Source organism: Antennarius striatus, chromosome 7 (genome assembly GCF_040054535.1).
Source record: "Antennarius striatus isolate MH-2024 chromosome 7, ASM4005453v1, whole genome shotgun sequence".
Classification (NCBI taxonomy): Eukaryota; Metazoa; Chordata; class Actinopteri; order Lophiiformes; family Antennariidae; genus Antennarius; species Antennarius striatus.
In genome coordinates this window covers 19,977,796-19,997,833 of record NC_090782.1, presented here as the reverse complement: position 1 = coordinate 19,997,833, position 20,038 = coordinate 19,977,796, and the positions used below count along the sequence as shown (strand labels likewise).

At 41.5% G+C, this 20,038-nt stretch overlaps 1 protein-coding gene across 9 annotated transcripts; it reads left to right on the top strand.

Annotated features, from left to right (window-relative positions):
- Positions 1-201: 201 nt before the first annotated feature.
- Positions 202-15,390, top strand: tdrd5 (tudor domain containing 5). Of its 9 annotated transcripts, none has more exons than XM_068319555.1 (17): positions 202-209; positions 6,662-6,904; positions 7,000-7,205; positions 7,983-8,247; positions 8,447-8,625; positions 8,728-8,811; positions 8,956-9,012; positions 9,155-9,317; positions 9,677-9,837; positions 10,063-10,277; positions 10,419-10,628; positions 10,710-10,776; positions 10,889-11,089; positions 11,552-11,686; positions 13,222-13,377; positions 13,485-13,629; positions 15,056-15,390. In XM_068319555.1, the coding sequence occupies exons 1-17, from the start codon at positions 206-208 to the stop codon at positions 15,142-15,144; spliced, it is 2,580 nt and encodes an 859-aa protein (XP_068175656.1). In that variant the 5' UTR covers positions 202-205; the 3' UTR covers positions 15,145-15,390. The 9 variants fall into 9 exon arrangements, with proteins under 9 accessions (XP_068175656.1, XP_068175659.1, XP_068175658.1 ...); XM_068319558.1 differs by lacking the exon at positions 202-209 and adding an exon at positions 5,808-5,825; XM_068319557.1 differs by lacking the exon at positions 202-209 and adding an exon at positions 5,871-6,023.
- The last annotated feature ends 4,648 nt before the right edge of the window (positions 15,391-20,038 follow it).

The window sequence follows — 20,038 nt, the reverse complement described above, 5'->3', positions numbered from 1 at the left end:
ATATCACACACACACACACACACACACACACACACACACACACACACACACACACACACACACACACACACACACACACACACACACACACATATATAAATATATATATATATGTAACAGGGATACCTTTAAGACCCAGGGCGGAAGCTATTTAAGCAGCTGGTAGCAATGCTCTCGCTCTCTCTCTATCAGCATCAGACGTCACATGCGTAAGTGCGGCCGCGGTGCAGGAAGTCACGCCAAATATGGCTGAGCGATATGTGTGATTTTAGTGTTTTAAAGAGTAGTTTTAGCTTTTAATATGGTGACCGCTCATAACACAATCTGACATAAATGCACTGATTATTGGACAGCTGAGAACTGGGGTTTTTAAGGATTGTTCACCATGCTTCCAGCCACCTGTTTTTATTCTAATAAATGCTGTTCTTTTTAGTATTGGTTTGCGCGGTGGCAGACACACACCTGAGCCACACCTTAGTGTGACTAAGTCCCTGGATGAGCCAGGTAACGCTCATTTGTTGGACTGTTTTATGAATGCTTATGGTTTTTAGAAAATGTATGAATTAATGTATTCTAATTTCCTGTTCATTTTATAGAATTGTCCACAAGTGCGATGACTGTCACTGTTCTTTCCCTAGTCTTTTAGAGTTACTGGCCTGTGTTTTATTTCCCTTTTTATTATTTTATTTCTATTTTAACTGACACATTACAAGGGCAGGAGCGTCACCTACACCGACAGGTACAATTATTTAAGAGTGGTAGGGTCGGGGGGAGACGCATGGCTCCATTCCTCTAGTGACCCTCCTTTTAATTGTTTTGAGTCATTGCTTTATTTATCCTATATTTTATTGTTTGGAGTGCCTTGCCTGTATATTGGCATCATAACGTGTGTGCTGTGTCCGCAGTGACTCCCAGTATTTTAGTGTGTGTTTTGGGCTCTAGAAGGTGAAGCCTTTGGGTACTTGTGCATAACTACCACTGCTTACCTGTCAGGTGTTTTTATACTGTGTGGCGCTAGGCTTGTCTCATTGGCCTGCCCTGTAATTTTAGGTGTCGGATTTTTAATTGTTTTAAATAAGGTTTTAACCCAGTAACCTGTTTTAATAAATTGTAAATTCTTGTTTAATTGCCAGCCTCTTGTCCCGTTTGTTCTGGACACTGACCTGTGTTTTTAGTGGGTAGATTGAATTTAGTATTTATAGTCTTAACGACCACTAATTCAATACTACATATATATAATGAGTTTGGTGATGAACTGCTCTGTTCAGGCCTTGAAAAAGTTCAAAAATAAATGCACGCAGAAATAGAATAAATCAGGAGAAGGTACAATATTGTTTGGTACTTTTCCATAAAAGCTTGATGTGGCTTTTGTTAAGTTTGTTGTTGTCTTGCATATTAGTTTTTGCTTTTTTCATATACTGTAGAAATATCTCAAAAGTTTGAGTTTTCTCTTCACTTTCATGTTTAAAATTTAACTTGAATAAATATCTATTGAATCTCAGCAATGGTTGTTCACGGATGAGAGGTCAAAGACAATGCTGAGGAACTCACAGGGGAGTGGAACGATCAGGGGGAGATGGAGGAGACATAGGGAGGCCCTGAACACCTCCCATGGATCTACAACAATTGCCGCGTTCTGATTGGTCGATTTAATTTTTCCATGTTCTGATTGGTCGATTCAATTTTCCCGCGTTCCGATTGGTCGATTTAATTCTTCCATGTTCTGATTGGTCGATTCAATTTTGCCGCGTTCCGATTGGTCGATTTAATTTTGCCGCGTTCCGATTGGTCGATCTAAATTTGCCGCTTTCCGATTGGTCGATTTAAATTTGCCGCGTTCCGATTGGTCGATCTAAATTTGCCGCGTTCCGATTGGTCGATTTAAATTTGCCGCGTTCCGATTGGTCGATTTAAATTTGCCGCGTTCCGATTGGTCGATTTAAATTTGCCGCGTTCCGATTGGTCGATTTAAATTTGCCGCGTTCCGATTGGTCGATTTAAATTTGCCGCGTTCCGATTGGTCGATTTAATTTTGCCGCGTTCCGATTGGTCGATTTAATTTTGCCGCGTTCTGATTGGTCGATTTAAATTTGCCGCGTTCTGATTGGTCGATTTAAATTTGCCGCGTTCTGATTGGTCGATTTAAATTTGCCGCGTTCTGATTGGTCGATTTAAATTTGCCGCGTTCTGATTGGTCGATTTAAATTTGCCGCGTTCTGATTGGTCGATTTAAATTTGCCGCGTTCTGATTGGTCGATCTAAATTTGCCGCGTTCTGATTGGTCGATCTAAATTTGCCGCGTTCTGATTGGTCGATTTAAATTTGCCGCGTTCTGATTGGTCGATTTAAATTTGCCGCGTTCTGATTGGTCGATTTAAATTTGCCGCGTTCTGATTGGTCGATCTAAATTTGCCGCGTTCTGATTGGTCGATCTAAATTTGCCGCGTTCTGATTGGTCGATTTAAATTTGCCGCGTTCTGATTGGTCGATCTAAATTTGCCGCGTTCTGATTGGTCGATTTAAATTTGCCGCGTTCTGATTGGTCGATTTAAATTTGCCGCGTTCTGATTGGTCGATCTAAATTTGCCGCGTTCTGATTGGTCGATTTAAATTTGCCGCGTTCTGATTGGTCGATTTAAATTTGCCGCGTTCTGATTGGTCGATTTAAATTTGCCGCGTTCTGATTGGTCGATCTAAATTTGCCGCGTTCTGATTGGTCGATCTAAATTTGCCGCGTTCTGATTGGTCGATCTAAATTTGCCGCGTTCTGATTGGTCGATTTAAATTTGCCGCGTTCTGATTGGTCGATCTAAATTTGCCGCGTTCTGATTGGTCGATCTAAATTTGCCGCGTTCTGATTGGTCCATCTAAATTTGCCGCGTTCTGATTGGTCGATCTAAATTTGCCGCGTTCTGATTGGTCCATCTAAATTTGCCGCGTTCTGATTGGTCGATTTAAATTTGCCGCGTTCTGATTGGTCGATCTAAACTTGCCGCGTTCTGATTGGTCGATCTAAATTTGCCGCGTTCTGATTGGTCGATCTAAATTTGCCGCGTTCTGATTGGTCGATCTAAATTTGCCGCGTTCTGATTGGTCGATCTAAATTTGCCGCGTTCTGATTGGTCGATTTAAATTTGCCGCGTTCTGATTGGTCGATTTAAATTTGCCGCGTTCTGATTGGTCGATCTAAATTTGCCGCGTTCTGATTGGTCGATCTAAATTTGCCGCGTTCTGATTGGTCGATCTAATTTTGCTGCGTTCTGATTGGTCGATCTAATTTTGCCGCGTTCTGATTGGTCGATCTAAATTTGCCGCGTTCTGATTGGTCGATCTAAATTTGCCGCGTTCTGATTGGTCGATCTAAATTTGCCGCGTTCTGATTGGTCGATCTAAATTTGCCGCGTTCTGATTGGTCGATTTAAATTTCAACCAATCAGAACGCGGCAAATTTAGATCGACCAATCAGAACGCGGCAAATTTAGATCGACCAATCAGAACGCGGCAAATTTAGATCGACCAATCAGAACGCGGCAAATTTAGATCGACCAATCAGAACGCGGCAAATTTAGATCGACCAATCAGAACGCGGCAAATTTAGATTGACCAATCAGAACGCGGCAAATTTAGATCGACCAATCAGAACGCGGCAAATTTAGATCGACCAATCAGAACGCGGCAAATTTAGATCGACCAATCAGAACGCGGCAAATTTAGATCGACCAATCAGAACGCGGCAAATTTAGATCGACCAATCAGAACGCGGCAAATTTAGATCGACCAATCAGAACGCGGCAAATTTAGATCGACCAATCAGAACGCGGCAAATTTAGATCGACCAATCAGAACGCGGCAAATTTAGATCGACCAATCAGAACGCGGCAAATTTAGATCGACCAATCAGAACGCGGCAAATTTAGATCGACCAATCAGAACGCGGCAAATTTAGATCGACCAATCAGAACGCGGCAAATTTAGATCGACCAATCAGAACGCGGCAAATTTAGATCGACCAATCAGAACGCGGCAAATTTAGATCGACCAATCAGAACGCGGCAAATTTAGATCGACCAATCAGAACGCGGCAAATTTAGATCGACCAATCAGAACGCGGCAAAATTAAATCGACCAATCAGAACGCGGCAAATTTAAATCGACCAATCAGAACGCGGCAAATTTAAATCGACCAATCAGAACGCGGCAAATTTAAATCGACCAATCAGAACGCGGCAAAATTAAATCGACCAATCAGAACGCGGCAAAATTAAATCGACCAATCAGAACGCGGCAAATCTAGATCGACCAATCAGAACGCGGCAAATTTAGATCGACCAATCAGAACGCGGCAAATTTAGATCGACCAATCAGAACGCGGCAAATTTAGATCGACCAATCAGAACGCGGCAAATTTAGATCGACCAATCAGAACGCGGCAAATTTAGATCGACCAATCAGAACGCGGCAAATTTAGATCGACCAATCAGAACGCGGCAAATTTAGATCGACCAATCAGAACGCGGCAAATTTAGATCGACCAATCAGAACGCGGCAAATTTAGATCGACCAATCAGAACGCGGCAAATTTAGATCGACCAATCAGAACGCGGCAAATTTAGATCGACCAATCAGAACGCGGCAAAATTAAATCGACCAATCAGAACGCGGCAAATTTAAATCGACCAATCAGAACGCGGCAAATTTAAATCGACCAATCAGAACGCGGCAAATTTAAATCGACCAATCAGAACGCGGCAAATTTAAATCGACCAATCAGAACGCGGCAAATTTAAATCGACCAATCAGAACGCGGCAAATTTAAATCGACCAATCAGAACGCGGCAAATCTAAATCGACCAATCAGAACGCGGCAAATCTAAATCGACCAATCAGTGTCTTTTTCATTATTTTTTGGGCTGTGGTGTGGAATCAAGACCACAGAAATGAGTATCAAGACTCTGGATGACTGATTTCTGATGGTTGTTACAGGAGTTTGCTGAAGGTGTGCAGCTGTCTGAGTGAATCCACAGATTGCTCAACTCACTGGGCGCCTGTTCCAAAATATTTGGCGACAAAAAGCGAGGAGTTAAGTTTAATATCTTACTTGAATGAAAAAACAACTCAACTCAAACTCATCCAACCACAATAATTCTGCACAAGTTTAGGTGTTCATGAAAGGCGTGCACGCGTTATTCACGCGTTATCGGATGGATAGATCGTCTTCTCCTTGATCATCCTCACAGCTTGTTCTTGAGAACTACAGTATTGAATTCTCCTGGGTTCTCCTATTTGTTGTCATGCAGCGTATATATTGCTTCAGCGTTCTAAACAGTTTCACACAGACGTGGTTTGTAGTTCAGCATTTTCATTTGGACGAAGTGTACCACTGGAACTAGTCGCTGTGTTTTCAATGGGAATGTGCAGAGTCACCCCTCGTTTCCGAATGGATGATGTAGGCACACAATTGTACCCTCTCTACTGCAACCTTAATTAAAAGAAAAAAAGTTATTTTATGATTTACAAATGCGCTCCTGCTCGTCCAATACATGTATATAAAAACTAGGAAACAGGAAGTCCTACAATCCTGGTGGTCAGCGGTCCATGGCCATGCCAAATGATGAGTATCAGGAAATATGGCCCTTGGATCATAAAATAACAATAAAAAGAACTGGAAACATTTAATCATTAACATTATAGTGAAAAGTCACATGGAAAATGCAAAGTTAACTCTTGTATATTATTTACTGGCAGATAGGGTGCAGTAGCGCCATACGGACAGCAGGGAGCGCTCGCGACTAAAGGACACGCTGCGAAGTTCCTGCAGGAGGAGAGTGAGTCAATCCTCAACATTTAATATTCCATTTTAAGCGTTTAAATTTGAAACGTGAATATCTATTTACATTCATTTTTGCAAGTTTCCATCGATCGCGATTCTCTGTGGCTGAAAGTACACCGAAGTCCACTGGGAAATACAGTCGATAACTCGAAAGAAATTAATGTACATTTTAATTGGTTAGTCTGTCTCGAAGGTAAGCGTAATTGTTCAGGTCGGTATGAATCGTTAATTACGCTGCATTTTAAAACCTTCTAGAAAGTATGTTTACTGAACTGTTATGTCTGGCTGCAGCTTCGTAGTTGAACTGCACCTCAATCAGCGTCCAGAAGGTAACTACTCTTTTGCTCTGGCGCTATAAAAGGCTTTCCATTTGTCTGCAGGTTAACGTTAGCCGGGAGGCTAACACCCGCTAGCAGCGCCCACTAATTGTTATGACGCAGCTTGACGCCTGCTAGCTGCTAGCTGCTAGCTGCTACCTAGCATTTGCGTAACTCGTGTGGGAAATATATTAAAAACAGAACTTAAAGACGGGACGTTTAAAAAAAATTAATTGTTTGTATGAAGACAGCTTTATGTTCCAGTTGTGTTAATGATTGGTTAGTTTGACTTTAGCTGTTTATGTGACAAGTTAAGCTAAAATGTGGATCTGTCATTTTTTTTTGTCAGTCTTGGTTTTAAATTAGTTAAATTTGTTTTGGTTACAGTCTGTTTACCTAACAGGTACCAAGACGTCTTCATGTCAAAGTACTCAAGACCAAATTATTTAAAGATCAATATACACATTCGCGTCTTCTATGGGGCTGTATAGTGATCTCTTGATTTGTTTTCCAGGTTCAGCAGGCACAATGGATCAGGAAAACCTTTTGGCGAATCTGAAGAAAGATGTTCGATCCCTGCTCGTTTCATCCAAGTTTGGTTTGGACCCTGAACAGCTCAGGCGGGACTACATCTCCATGATGGGCCATCCCATGCCCCTGAAGCAGCTTGGCTTCCACAGCATCATGGAAATGGTGAAAGAGATGCCCGATGTAGTGTCCATTAACTTCAGCGCTGATAGCGTCATAATCTTAAAGGGTAGAGTCACTCTTGTGATGAAACAATAATCCTTTGCTTCTCAAATACCTTAACATGTAATTATATTTAAATCTTCTGATGTCCTCCATCACAAGCGGTGAGTGATGAGTCCACCAAAAACATGGAGCAGCTGGTAGCAAAACAGCGCATGTCTAAGACTGACAAGAAAATCAGGAGAGGAGGTTTTAGAAACATCTCATACCTCAATAAATCCATCCCAGCGCTCCCTCCTAGAAGAGGTCGTGCTCCTCTGGCTATTCCTGCCCAGCTGAAGGCACAGCTCCGCATTCTCCTCTCCCAGGTATGACTGATTAGCCCTGGAAATAGTTTATTGGAAATAGCTCTATTTTGCATTGTCCATTCTGTTTTTTGTAAGTATGATGTCTCAGGAAGGCTTTGTGGGAATTCATTCAAAAGTGGCACATACTGTATTTTAACTTGAAGCCATTAGATTTTAGTGGTTGGAATTCAAAGACACTTTGTGCTCGCAAAATATTTTGACCAATTTCTTCAGAATTAACACTTAAATTGACACATTTTCACGTGAATGTGTAATAGGATAAAAAATGAAAGGATGAGCGTTTATATACAAAAGATAAAGTAAACTTTGAAAAACACCTCATCAATAAGTGCAAGCTTGTTGTTGCTAATGCTTAAGCTCTGTGTCAATCCCTGTTATCCCTAACGGTCTGTAGATGAAGAGGACATGTTTGTCGAAGCAAAGCCATGAACTTGTCAATTTAGTTATGCTTACATTTTGCCACAAAATACACATATATTTTCTTCAAAGTCTTCACCGTAAATGTGTGTGGACAAACCTAAACACATTGTGTGTATCCTTCATGATATTGGTGCCATGAAGTGATGTCAATCAGTATTTAGTAAAAGCTGTTCAAATGTAATTTGGCTGTCCTTTCTATTACAATAGCAAACACTATCAGGAAATCAGTGAAGCTCTAAAGAGGCCTGACGTGTGTGTGTGTGTGTGTGTGTGTGCGTGTGCGTGTGTTGTTTTTCTTTAGAAGTCATCTAAATCGGTCACTGCAAACTTCCAGTAACTAAGCCGCTTCTCTCCTAGGGTGGACTTCGACTGTGTGAACTGGAGTCCTCTTACCTGCGTTGCTTTGGCCTCCCGTTGCGTCCTCACAGCTACGGGTTCTTTTCCATTGGGGAGATGCTGGGGGCGGCTGCGGACCTGGTCACTATCTACCAAGGCAGTCTGGGGTCCATTGTGGCCCTGAAACAACATATGTATCCAAGGCCGCTGACGACATGGTCTCAACCATCAAAGAGGAGAGGAATAAAACAGGCAGTGGCACCAAGAGCTGAAGAGTCAAGCCCAGGTGAGTGACTGTAAGGTGTTAAATCAGTTTCTGGAGATTTTTTTTTTTGTCTGTTTCAGATTGAATAATATTGTAATCTGGCACCATATGCTTCATCAAATCTGTTGTTACCTTTGGCTTGGAAAAGCACTGAGCAGGGGATACTGACATTTCACAGCCATTCACTTGCATACATTTTTAAAATGTCTGTGGTTTACAGGATCTCAGGTCCCTGTGAACCCAATTTCCCCAGAGCAGCCCGCTGTGGAGGCTTCTTTGGGCCCTGCTCACAAAGAGTCATCGTCTGTCAGTCATGAGCGAGAAGCAGATGAAAAGAAGGAGGACGGAGACCCAGAGCGCCACCAGGACGCTCCCTGCTTTCAGAAAAGAGTCACTGAGGTGGCTTCTCATTGCAAATTAGAAAACGTATTGCCTGTATCTTGCTGGTTAAAACGAGACACAAATAATTGTTCTTATTCTTCTAATCTAAATCTATGTTAGCTGAAGGAGGAGCTTCGGCTGAAAATCCTGGAGAATGGAGTCACTGGCAGCATCAGTCAGGAGCTGAAGGACAGGCTGCAAGAGGTTAAACCTTCTGCTAATTATAGGCATTAACTTCATTATTCATTGTATGCGGAAATATGCTTTTCACCGATATTTAAAAAAATGTGTGTACCAAGGTTTACAAACTGTTGTGGTTGCAGACTTGAACTATGTTATTGACTCCAGGTTGTAGGTCAGGCCACCGGTGGATTGTCTGTGCATGATATACCTACTGAGTACAAGGTAAAGAAAAAGTTCAAGCGATGCTGCTCTTAATTTCCTTGGTTTCACATGAGAGCTTAATGCAAATGAGTCACGTTGATCCATCCTGATATGGATAAAGAAATGATGCAGTTTGATATTTGTTCTTGTTTTCTTCCCTCAGAGGCTTTTCGGTGAGGATGTTCCGCTGCGACAGAATGGCTTTGTCAGCGTCACTGAGCTGATCAGCAACATGTGTGACACCTTCCACCTGAAACTTGCTGAAAATGACAATGGGAACGACTGGATAGTGACATGCATTCAGGAAAGTGACCTTTCGGTATCAGGTGTGTATGCACACATTCTAACCTAACTTTAAATACTCTGGTAGGTGTAATGTCACATATTTACTGTGTACTGAAATGATATTCCTGAAAAAATTGTCTCATGTAATATTGTTTCTGTATATAGACTTATGATTTCGGTGGGATCAGAGAAATTTTTTGCCACCTTCATTATCTAATTTCAGTCATATTCTTACAAGGAGAGAATATATATTTATATATATAGATATATGTATTGCAGTAATAAACCCCTGTTGATCCTTGCAATCAATACTTTACAAATAAATGTGTCCAGATGTCAAGTAGCAAAACGTAACGGTGACGTTCAGCAGCGTAAAAAATGTATTCCACTTGTTTTCTAGGTTCAAAGGAGACTAAGAGTTCTGATAATGGAGGTCAACCGTCCACTGGCGATGTCTTGAGCTTTGGTGCATCTGATTGGGAAAGAAATAAAAATGACTTTGAGACAACTGAGGAGAAAGAGAGGTTGGAGACCATTAAAGATTCCAAACGCTATGAAATGGTTAGTCAATGTAGTTTTCTAATTGTTTTCGTAAGTTGATGCAGAAAGATTTTGTTAGATAATTAAAGCATGATTGCAACTACTGAATTTTCACTCCACCCTATAAACAAATACCACGTACAGTATAGCTTGTGTATAGTGTGGTGTTTTGGCAATGCATAATAGTAATGCTGTGGAATGTTGTCAGGTAATGCTCATTTCTGCTGCTCTTGTGTCGACCTGCAGAGGTCTGAGATCAAGCCTGTCATTGAGGTGCGTTGCAGCTCTTCGGTGCCACTGGACGCCCTGCAGGGTCAACGTCTCAAAAAGCCAACACCGCATGCCGCTCGACAGCTGATGGACGTCTGGATGGAAGAGGTGAAATCACCAGGGAACTTTTACATCTGCTTCACCAATAGCGAGGAGGCTCGAGCGATGGACAGCCTGATGCTTGAGATGAGGTATTTGCTGTTAGCAGGCTAAAAAGATTATTGTGTCACTCACTTCAAGTGAGTTTACAGTGTTATTTATCCAAACTAGATGTCATAGGTCACAGTACCATATTATAATGCTTACAACCGCAAGGCTTTGTTCTGCTCCAGACGATGTTACGCCAATCCTGAGGTGTCGAGGCGCTACCAGCTCCCTGAGCGGTTCGTCCGACAGGGACAGGTTTGCTGCATGTCGACCAACACAATGTGGTTCTATCGGGTGGTGATCCATCAGATCGTCAGCCCCACTCACGTCATGGTGTACTTCGTCGACTTTGGAAATGTGGATACGGTGCCGACCGCTCACCTCAAGTTCCTCAAGTAGGGGCAGTTAAACAACAGAAGGACCCCTTCCCTCTCACTATTCCGTGGAGCCGTTTACATTTTATCTCTGCTCCTCAGGTCGTGTTATTCACTTCTTCCAGCACAAGCCGTTCCATCATCGCTTGCCGGAATTAAACCCAACTCTGTGAGACTTTTAAATGCACAATACTGCCTGTGACATCACGTTGGTCGCTTGTAGCTACTTGTGTATTTGCTCTTATTTCAATGCAGTGGTGCTCACGGTTCTTGTCTTGCAGGGAAGCTGGACAGCAGGGGCCATAGCATCTTTTCAGAAGCTGTGCTCTCACCGCGTCTTTGTGGGAGCTTTGGATTGTTACGTTGGAGATGTGCTGCAGCTCTACCTGTGTGACACAAGCACTGACAAGGACATCTACATCCACACTGCCCTGCTGAGCCAGGGCCACGGGACAGCCTGCAGCCCTGCAGCCAGCACAGAGGTCTGGCACGCTCGTCACCTACCTTTAAAGTGAAGGAAGAGTGGGAGGGAGGAGTTGTAATCGGAGAAATTGTTGCTTCTTCTACTATCATCACTTATGCTTTTTGCCGATATCACGAGCACTGGCCTTTGCTTTACCATTTTTTATAAACTGTAAAATATCCAAGCCGTTGTGAAGCCTGACGCACTGAGATGCTCACAGACACTCGTACAAGAACAAAATAGGGGGAGATGAGTGTTGGAGATTTGTGAAGGTAGTGGTGCTGCTCGGCGGGGATTGTGGCAGACGGGTAATTGGATATGGCAGCGTGCTGTTGTGTGTATCTATAAATGTTTATAAGTTAGATGTTCGTATCTTGAGGACTACCTGTACAATAAAATATGAAGGTTTCTAATAGTATGCCATAAATGTATTTATTCATTCTTGATGGGGTTAATACTTTGTCCTGTCTGCTTTCTCTAGCTTTGTGTCCTGGACGGTCCAGTCAGCCTCTACCTGGGGGAGGGAAAGGTTGACCTGCCAGAGCTAGAAGAGGAGACATCTCCCTCCCCTAATCCTGTAGATATGCTTGAACAGTTCAAGTTGGCTCCACAAAAGGTACCACACGCACAAACGTAGGCACACACACACACACCCTTTTGATGCTGCTGTTCAGTATAACAGTTTTTGAGGTTCCAATGCCGGCAAATAAAACATGAATGTCAGTATTGTGTTGTTTGTGGTGGATTTAGCAATTTCATCTCACAGAAATGAGTGCCTGTTTTGCACCCCTCCCCCATTCGCCCGCTTCCTCTTCGTCATCCAGTCTTGTAATGTTTCTGTAAAGCTTTTATTCTCCGCTGTCCATAGCTCTTATCTTCCTAGCCATACTGTCTGTGCTACGGTCCCAGTGCAACACCACCATCCCTCAACACAGTCACATCAAACACACACATCGACTTGCAGAAGAAGAAGGGTGGGCGGGGGATGGGGTCTAATGTATTTAGTGTAATGTACAGTCACACTGTTTGAAGGTCACAGCTTGTTGTGGGTAATGGATACTGGACAACAAGATTGTGTTTCACTCATATTAATAGTCAGTAAGTCGTTTGGTAAAGCTAACATAAGAAGGGAGATTTAACCAGGTTACTCTTATCACTAAATCATTTTCTTTTTTAATGCGCTTGATATAAAAAAATCAATTTGCATATTGATTTAAAAAAAGTTGGCAAATGAGGGATTAAAAAAGGCTTTAACAGATGCAAATCTACTGAACAACAATGGCAAGAATAAGGCAACAAAAACCCCAAGAATGAAGCAGCACCTGTGTTTAATAAATAAGTTACAGCAACAAAATATGACTTCCTTTCAGCTTGTCCCATTAGGTGTCGCCACAACTTGTCATCCTTTTTGCCTTTTAGATGAACGCTCATATTTGTTTGTCAAAGCCTTTTTATGCCCTTCCTGCCCAACCCACTGCATTTATCCGGGCTGGGGCCAGGCTACGGTTGACGCTGGCTCGCACCCAAAAAGGTCTGCAGATACCAGGAATTGAACCCATCATACATGTGAAGCATGTGCTCTACCACTGAGCTACACCCCCACCCAGTTATAGCAGGAAAATATACTTGGTTTAAATCATTAATCATTTGGCAGTGCCTTGCTGTGCTTCTCTCCTCCTTCCTCTTAATTGATTGACATTGCGTCACTGATATTAATACTGATTGAACTGTATATGCAGCATCAGCTTAAATCATTTACCAAGTGTCATAATATAAAATTTTGGTATGCCAGCTTATAGGAAAATGAAATGATGTTCAGTAAGAACAACAATTACATTTGTTAATCAGATATGGTTCTGAAGGGAGTGGGATGGATCTCGGTGGCGCCCCACGCTTCCCATCCTTTATTCTAGCTACTGAGTTTTCAGCGGCTTTGGTTTCTTGCTATTCTTTTACCAAGTTGCTGTGTTTGGATTTACCTGCTCTTTCCTCTTGTAAATACCATATTTATAGAAATGATGAATAGAGGATAAAGTAAAACAAAGTAGATAAATGGCAGCGACAGTGTTGTAAGTTTGAAGACACAAACGTAAACATAATGGCGTGAGTGTGAACAAATGCTGGTGATGACTTGTGAACTCCTGTCCTCAGGGTAACAGCACCAACCTGCCCAACGAACAAACATGCAGTCCTACTGACGTGGGATTGGTGCAGACCAACCCTTCGAGTCCAACCTCCACCCCTCTCAGTATTCCTGATCAGATCCAGCCTGAGATGAATCAAGCTCACTGTGAAGGGGATTTCAAAGTGAGAAGATCTTCATCGGGTTTTGTCAGATTCACACTGGATTTCTGTGGATTTAAGGACCAAAAATAGAATAAAGGATGATGAACCAACATTTGTCCCATTTTCAGACACTCACCCTGGCTCCTCCACCTGCTCCACCCAGCATCAGCTCCAACTCCTGTTGTCCTGTGATTGAAGAGGAGCAGCATCCACCACTGGTCACTGACCCTTCTTTGGTCGGGCTGCCCCCAGTCTTGAGGATCCTTGAACAGGGTACATAATACACAAATACCCATTCAACCTTTGACCTTTAGTCAAACATGTTCGTTAAGTCATGACCTAAAGAATCCAGTCTGCTGTACAGATTCAAAGTGAGTAACAGCAGCAGATAGAAACAACTTCAAACATTTAATGAGTGAATTTAATAAATCAATTTCTTAGCAAAAAATGCACCTCTTCTTTGGTGTTTTTTTCTTTAAGCATGATGTTGCACGCAGAGTTTACCTTGACAATAAATGCCTCTGATTTAGTAAAAACATAGTAAAATATAAACAGTGGAATCATTATCATCTGTTTCCTCAAAGGTAACTCTGTAAAACAGACACCGTGTCGAACACAGGCTCATCTGTCTTCTGTACACACACTCATTTGGTAATACAATTAGACAATGACCATCATTAACCTGAATGTGTGCAGAGAGAGGGAGAGATCCCTCAACTGAATTAGACTGTCCGATGCAGAGGCTGTATTGATTTCCCCCCTCCTGCTGGCAGCGGTGGAGGTATCTGTCCTGAGAAGCGGATTCAGCTAGACTTGTTAGCAGAGCTACTTCAGCCAGTACACATTAATATTGATAATAACAGTGTGACCTATCTACCGGTGGTATTCCATAAGATTAAAATAGTAATTGCCCTTTCCCAATTGTACCTCCCCTATGACTTTGTCTCCCAGCATGCCTTGCAACATGGATCAGAGTCAGTGTGGTTTCACGTCCAGAATGCACACCTGGCCCACTCAAACAGTGGCGTTGGGAGATTGACTTGTAGCATGGGACTTACTCATTTCCAAATATATTTCATGAGAAGTTCTTTCATGAGATTTTCATCTATTTTCTGTTGTGCAGCAGGTGTTTCAGGTTCAGCGCGTACATCTGAACGGTTTACTATTAGCCTGGGACTCATTCAGGTGTTCTACCAAAGACAAACTATCAAGCTTCACACCCCATGTGGCATAAGAATAGAATGAAGGGTAGTTATTCAGTTGTTTTTCATAAATCCCTGCTGATCCCTCACTAAAGTTATTGAGGCAGGGGATTTTAGTTAAGTGGTGACTTTGCTGGTGTTTTAATATATTAACACCAAAATTACAGATTCAGGAGTAAACAAGTAACGATGGTGACTTGAAAAACTTCGGCTCAGCTCTAAGATTCACGTTCAGCTATTTCAGCCTGTACGTAAGCATGTGAATGCATCAGCTTGGGGTTCAGTAGGCTAATGCTAATAGCATTTAACAACTGGCTTTATGTGAACCTGAGCCTATCGTGATTCTATCGGTCATCAGTGAGGCGCTCTACGGCTAAAAGCTACTGATCAGTCAATAATTCAGTTGAGTCCCGTCACTTGGACAGGTTCAGCTTCTTTAACTGTAAGGGATTGTGTCTGTACTGATAATTAATTCCTCGTTTCTTTACATTTCATAGGTTCACCGCACCATCTGCAAAAAACTGGTGTCATGTTTCCTCTGTTTGGGGCCAGGTGGGTCGAGCCAAGTTCCCTCTCCTCGGCCTGAAGGTGTCAAAACAAAGGAAAAGATTGCGTTCTTATGATGACACGCCTACTAAAACAATGCAGAGATTTACTGAAGTATCTTTATCAGGTTCATACACAAATAAATGTTACAGAGTTCAAAAAGAAAAAACAGGAATATGGATGGATTCCTTTTGTTCAATTTTTTTGTAAAAGTATTTTAGTAACTATCTTTTGTGTTAATGATTTTATCATTTTCTCTGAGGCTGTCAAATGTTAAATGATGTGATTTTCCTTTTGATAAATTCTATTTTTGTTCTAAACTGTTGTTTGTTATTGTTGGAAAACAAATCTTTACATCACAGCAGCTCAAAAGATTAAATTCAAAGAGTATGAATACAGTAAACATTTAATGAGGCAATAAATTTACTGAAACATACAAAATACAAATGTACACACAATTATACAAAAACAAGCATTTTGACCAGTAATATGTGTTTCTTCAGTGAATGAACAAAAGATAGAAAAGTTGTTAAAAGCAGACAGTCTGTATTTGTATCACAGAAATCAATGTAGAAATTACAGCTGCAGGAATTTCTCTTTTTTACTTTCCTGTTTTGGCTGTACTTCTCAACATTAGAAAAAAGTCATTTCAACCTCCAAATAGGCTATAAATTCATACTTCTACCCGTTTTGCTGAGTCACTAGGAAGTAAGAAGGAGAGTGCTGGATCATTAGCCTTTTAAAGGCTCCTGATAAGAATGACCCATATCACTTATATATTAAACGTATATCCCCGATTTTAAAAATACCATTGTGATTGTTTCTAAAAATGGATTCAAAGCCCATGCAGTAACTTAATACGTGCATACAGAAGTTTTCATCACAAAACAAAAATGCTTAAACAAGGCCCATGTTTCCAGACAGTGCCTGATGCAAGCTCGCAATCTGTGTTTATATTTTGGACGAGGGCGAGTGCTGGTAAGACAGATGCCTAATAAACCTCATTACAGAGGGGAGTAATGAGGTAGCAGCTGATTAGCAGCCGGCGGCAGCAGAGTTCAGAGTCCTGAATGAAACATGACCATCTGATGGTTTCTACAGATGAAACTCTAGACTTGTCTTTGTTTCACAACCTTCACTTCACTGGTTACTTGAGTTGGTGTTTTTTGTTTGACATTCATATTTTACAACAGTTCACAACAAGTGAGATTTTAATGGTGCTGATGAATAGGAATAACTATGAAGGTCATTTATAACATAGTAGACTAGTGATTTGTCTGTAAGATAAGGCCTTTTGCTGATGATAGTTGACTATTTTTACCACATTGTGATGCTGGTTCTTACGCTTGAGTACTTCTTCCACCACTGGATTTGTTCCATTACCTGAAATCGTTCGAGAAATAAGCCACAAAATTCATGAAAATGTGTATCAAACCTTTTTAAAAAAAAAAAAAAAATTCAGCAGGCTAATATTTATAGTCATTAGTGACATATCTCCACCCTCTTTTATAACAGGTTTTATTTTGCATTAGGGGCTTTTATCAGTTTTGCGTCTACATATCAATTGTGTGTTTTTAGATTTCCACATTGCTATGTTGACCAATGATGGGGGCGTTGACCTTTCTTTCCAACCATCCCCAACCATCCTTCAATGCTCTGCATTCCCACAATGCAACCCAGCTCCATTTGAAACACGTTTTATTTGAGCTATACTGGGTTTCCACAGGCTTTGTGTGCTAGTTTTTGCATATGTTTGAGGCTACATGCGTGTGTAAACGAGGGCGTTTTTAATTAATGCTCATCTACTGACAGATAAGTCCTTGAAGAGAGACGCCGTTGTTGTTTTTCTGCCTGCCCCAAAATGCTTATCTAATGTATTAATTTTCGAGAGGAGCGGGGAGATGCTTTGTCTTAATTCATCAGGCCTGTACACACACACACACACACACACACACACACACACATACAGAACCAGCACTCTAAAAGAAGAATTTACACTAATATTTGGGTTACGCTTAATTATTTAACTTTCCTTTTTCCTCCTAACTACATATTATCATAGTGAACGCTTAAATGTTGAAATACAAAATGACTTGTGTATTTTTAATTGTCCTTAATATGAAGAAATCTTGCTTTCAGATCAATACTGCTAAACGTAATAAATAAGCTTACACAACAACCAAGGAACAATTCACACTGCAGTTTTAATAGCATCATTACTAAGACATCTTTGGTTTAAACATTGATCTGAAGTCTCCCTCTGAAATCATGTGAGTTGAATTGATTCTTTGTTTACTTCTGGATTGTTAGTCGTTTTAATATTCATTGATGATTGTGGAAATAAACTCTCCCCACCCGTTCCATCTCTGACAAACGTTTCCACCGTTCTTGCAGCAAGGACAAAACCACAGGTTGTTGTGTTTGCATTTGTGTTTGTGTGCAGATCAAGTCAAACAGATATAACCTGTGAAATAAATGTTGGAGATATGCAGATTTTTTGTTACATTCAAGCGGCGCCAATTCAGCTCTCCTCTCCTGCATTTAGTCTAAAAAGTCTAATCATATACTGTATTTATGACTGTATTTTTTTAATCCCCCAATTCATCCTTGTAACTAATATATGCATAGTTAATGGAAGCCGGTTAAAATAAGTTGATACGTTGGAACCTAGTTTTAACTATAAAGAAAACCTAGCTGATTTACCTTTACTGCTCTTCTCTGTAACCAGTTACACAACAATAACGATGTGATCATCACTCATCCTTCTCATAGCTCTGTGTTTAAGCTACACCTGCGAACCGGCGATGTCACAGAAATGTGTCCAGACGCTTATGAATTAATTTCATTCTTGATTTATTGTCCTAAAGGACACCTGTTGTAACGACCCCTCCCTTCTCATTCCTAGACCCCTTCTGTTGGTTGGAGAATTTATGGCATGATGAATTAACGCAGGGAGCAGAGGAGAGCTGCCTGTTGGTAGCACGGGGGGGATGATGGCCTAAGTAAAGCAAAAATATCTACAGTAATATAGACTTTAAATAATCCTGCAAAAAATGGTGTAACATCAAGCTGTCACATAGAGCGTTGATTGGATGGAATAATTGGAATAATGGATTTGATTATCACTTTTTTTTTATTGTTGTCGCACAAGTCGGTACAGGTTCTTTACTCCACCTGTTTCACTTCCTGGCGTTCTCCATCTGGATGCAGATGTGGCCGATACTGCTGTGCAGCAGCATCCAGCTGCAGCTGAGCTCCAGGCTCAGTTAATATGTGACAGCACACGCTGACAGTTCCATTAAACCGTATTTATGGGAAACACAAGTAATCGATATGCAGATACGCCAGGCTGTCCGTGTTTGCACAGTTGTCTTTAGTCTGGCAGCACAATGCATCAACCCCGCCGTAACCCCTGACAGCAGACGATATAAACCATCACTGAGTTTTGTTTATCTCCTTAGACAAATCACCCATTCTCTTATCCTGAACTCCTACTCATCTTTCCCTGCCTTCAACCTCCCTCCTGCAGTTGCTTCTGCCAGCTTTATCGGTTTTTGAACAGTTTGAAAATATCCAGTCCTGTATAGTTTCAAAACATAAAGCCATTGAGCAGGCACAAAATAGAAAGACATCCAGGACCTCCTTTTTATGTAAGGAGACTTTCTCCCCCAGTGAATGCTGAGTTTCAGCTTGGACCGTCATTACCTCCTTTTGTGCATGAGAGTGGCTGGTACAACAAAAGACACTCAGCTGTGTAACATATCTGGCGTGAGCAGACGTTTGAACCGTTCACATGGACGTCACAAACCGGCTCTGTCTTAGGCAGCCGCAGGGCAGCGAGCATCAGTAGCGGGACCCGCTGCAGTCCTTCAGGCCAGGCGCTGATAAGATGAAACAAGAGTGAGCAGCTTTTGCACCATAAGCAGTTCCCCAGGGAAGGACATGAAGACTGTTCAACATGAACTGCTGCATAGTGCTAAAGACACGCAAAATAAATTGTGGTCAAAGCTGCAAGCTCGCTGCTTCTGGAAAACCTTGGATGGCATTCAATGAAGCCATTTCTTTTGGTGTAGATTAGAAACATGATGTGTCGGGGTCTAGTTTGCTTATCAGAATGGAAGTTTTTTCCCCATAAATTGGCTGAAAAACTGTCTTATCACTAATCCTGCACAAAGGGGAAGCCAACATTCATGGATTGTGGCGATGCTTTATTCAACCAGGAACAGTTGACAGCCATCGAGGCAATGGTGAATGTCTTACATCATTTGCTAGTGTGTCGTTTCTGAGGTCATGCAGGAAGTTGTTGCTGTGGTCTAATTATCTGATAAGGATGCTTTTAGGACATTACACACCAGATGGGGTCTGGGACCCCAGCAGGAGTGCATGTCAGGGGAAAAGGACACAGAGGAAGAAATTAATGGATTATGTAGCTGTGGATGGATGCAAGGTAATAATGTATATTAATTTAACATGAATGAAAATGATTTATTTCATGGAGGGATGATTTTATTATGTATTTGAAAAAATTGCTCTAAAATAAAAGTTTTCCCCCTAAAAAGTGCCCAGAGAATCCACTCTGTTATTCAACTGTGATTTAAAAGTTGTTCATCTGCACATCCTTTAGCACCCGGCACATAGATATTGATGCTAACGTGGCTCCACGGTATCGATCTCAAGCTGGTGTTGTTTGTCTTCAATTAAGTGATGAAACTTTGTATTAGGAGGAAGCGGCGCTGACCGAGGAGCAGACGGAGCAGCAGGTATCCTGAGGAACGGCTTCACTTACAGCCAGCAGCATAATGCTTAGTCATCATTAATTATCACCCGCGTGCCTCGACTCTTCTCGCCTTCTAATTCATTCTCCTCTCCCTCCTTTGTCCCTTGAATATCTCCTCTTTTATCTTCTGCTCATCTTCTTCTTTTATGCTACATTC

Bases quoted from the DNA above. Each gene is read 5' to 3' on its own strand.
- tdrd5 (XM_068319552.1), top strand. From the start codon at position 6,108: ATGTCTGGCTGCAGCTTCGTAGTTGAACTGCACCTCAATCAGCGTCCA. The intron at 9,838-10,062 runs GTTAGTCAATGT...GTCGACCTGCAG, and splicing joins ATTCCAAACGCTATGAAATG to AGGTCTGAGATCAAGCCTGT. The intron at 10,777-10,888 runs GTGAGACTTTTA...CTTGTCTTGCAG, and splicing joins CCGGAATTAAACCCAACTCT to GGAAGCTGGACAGCAGGGGC.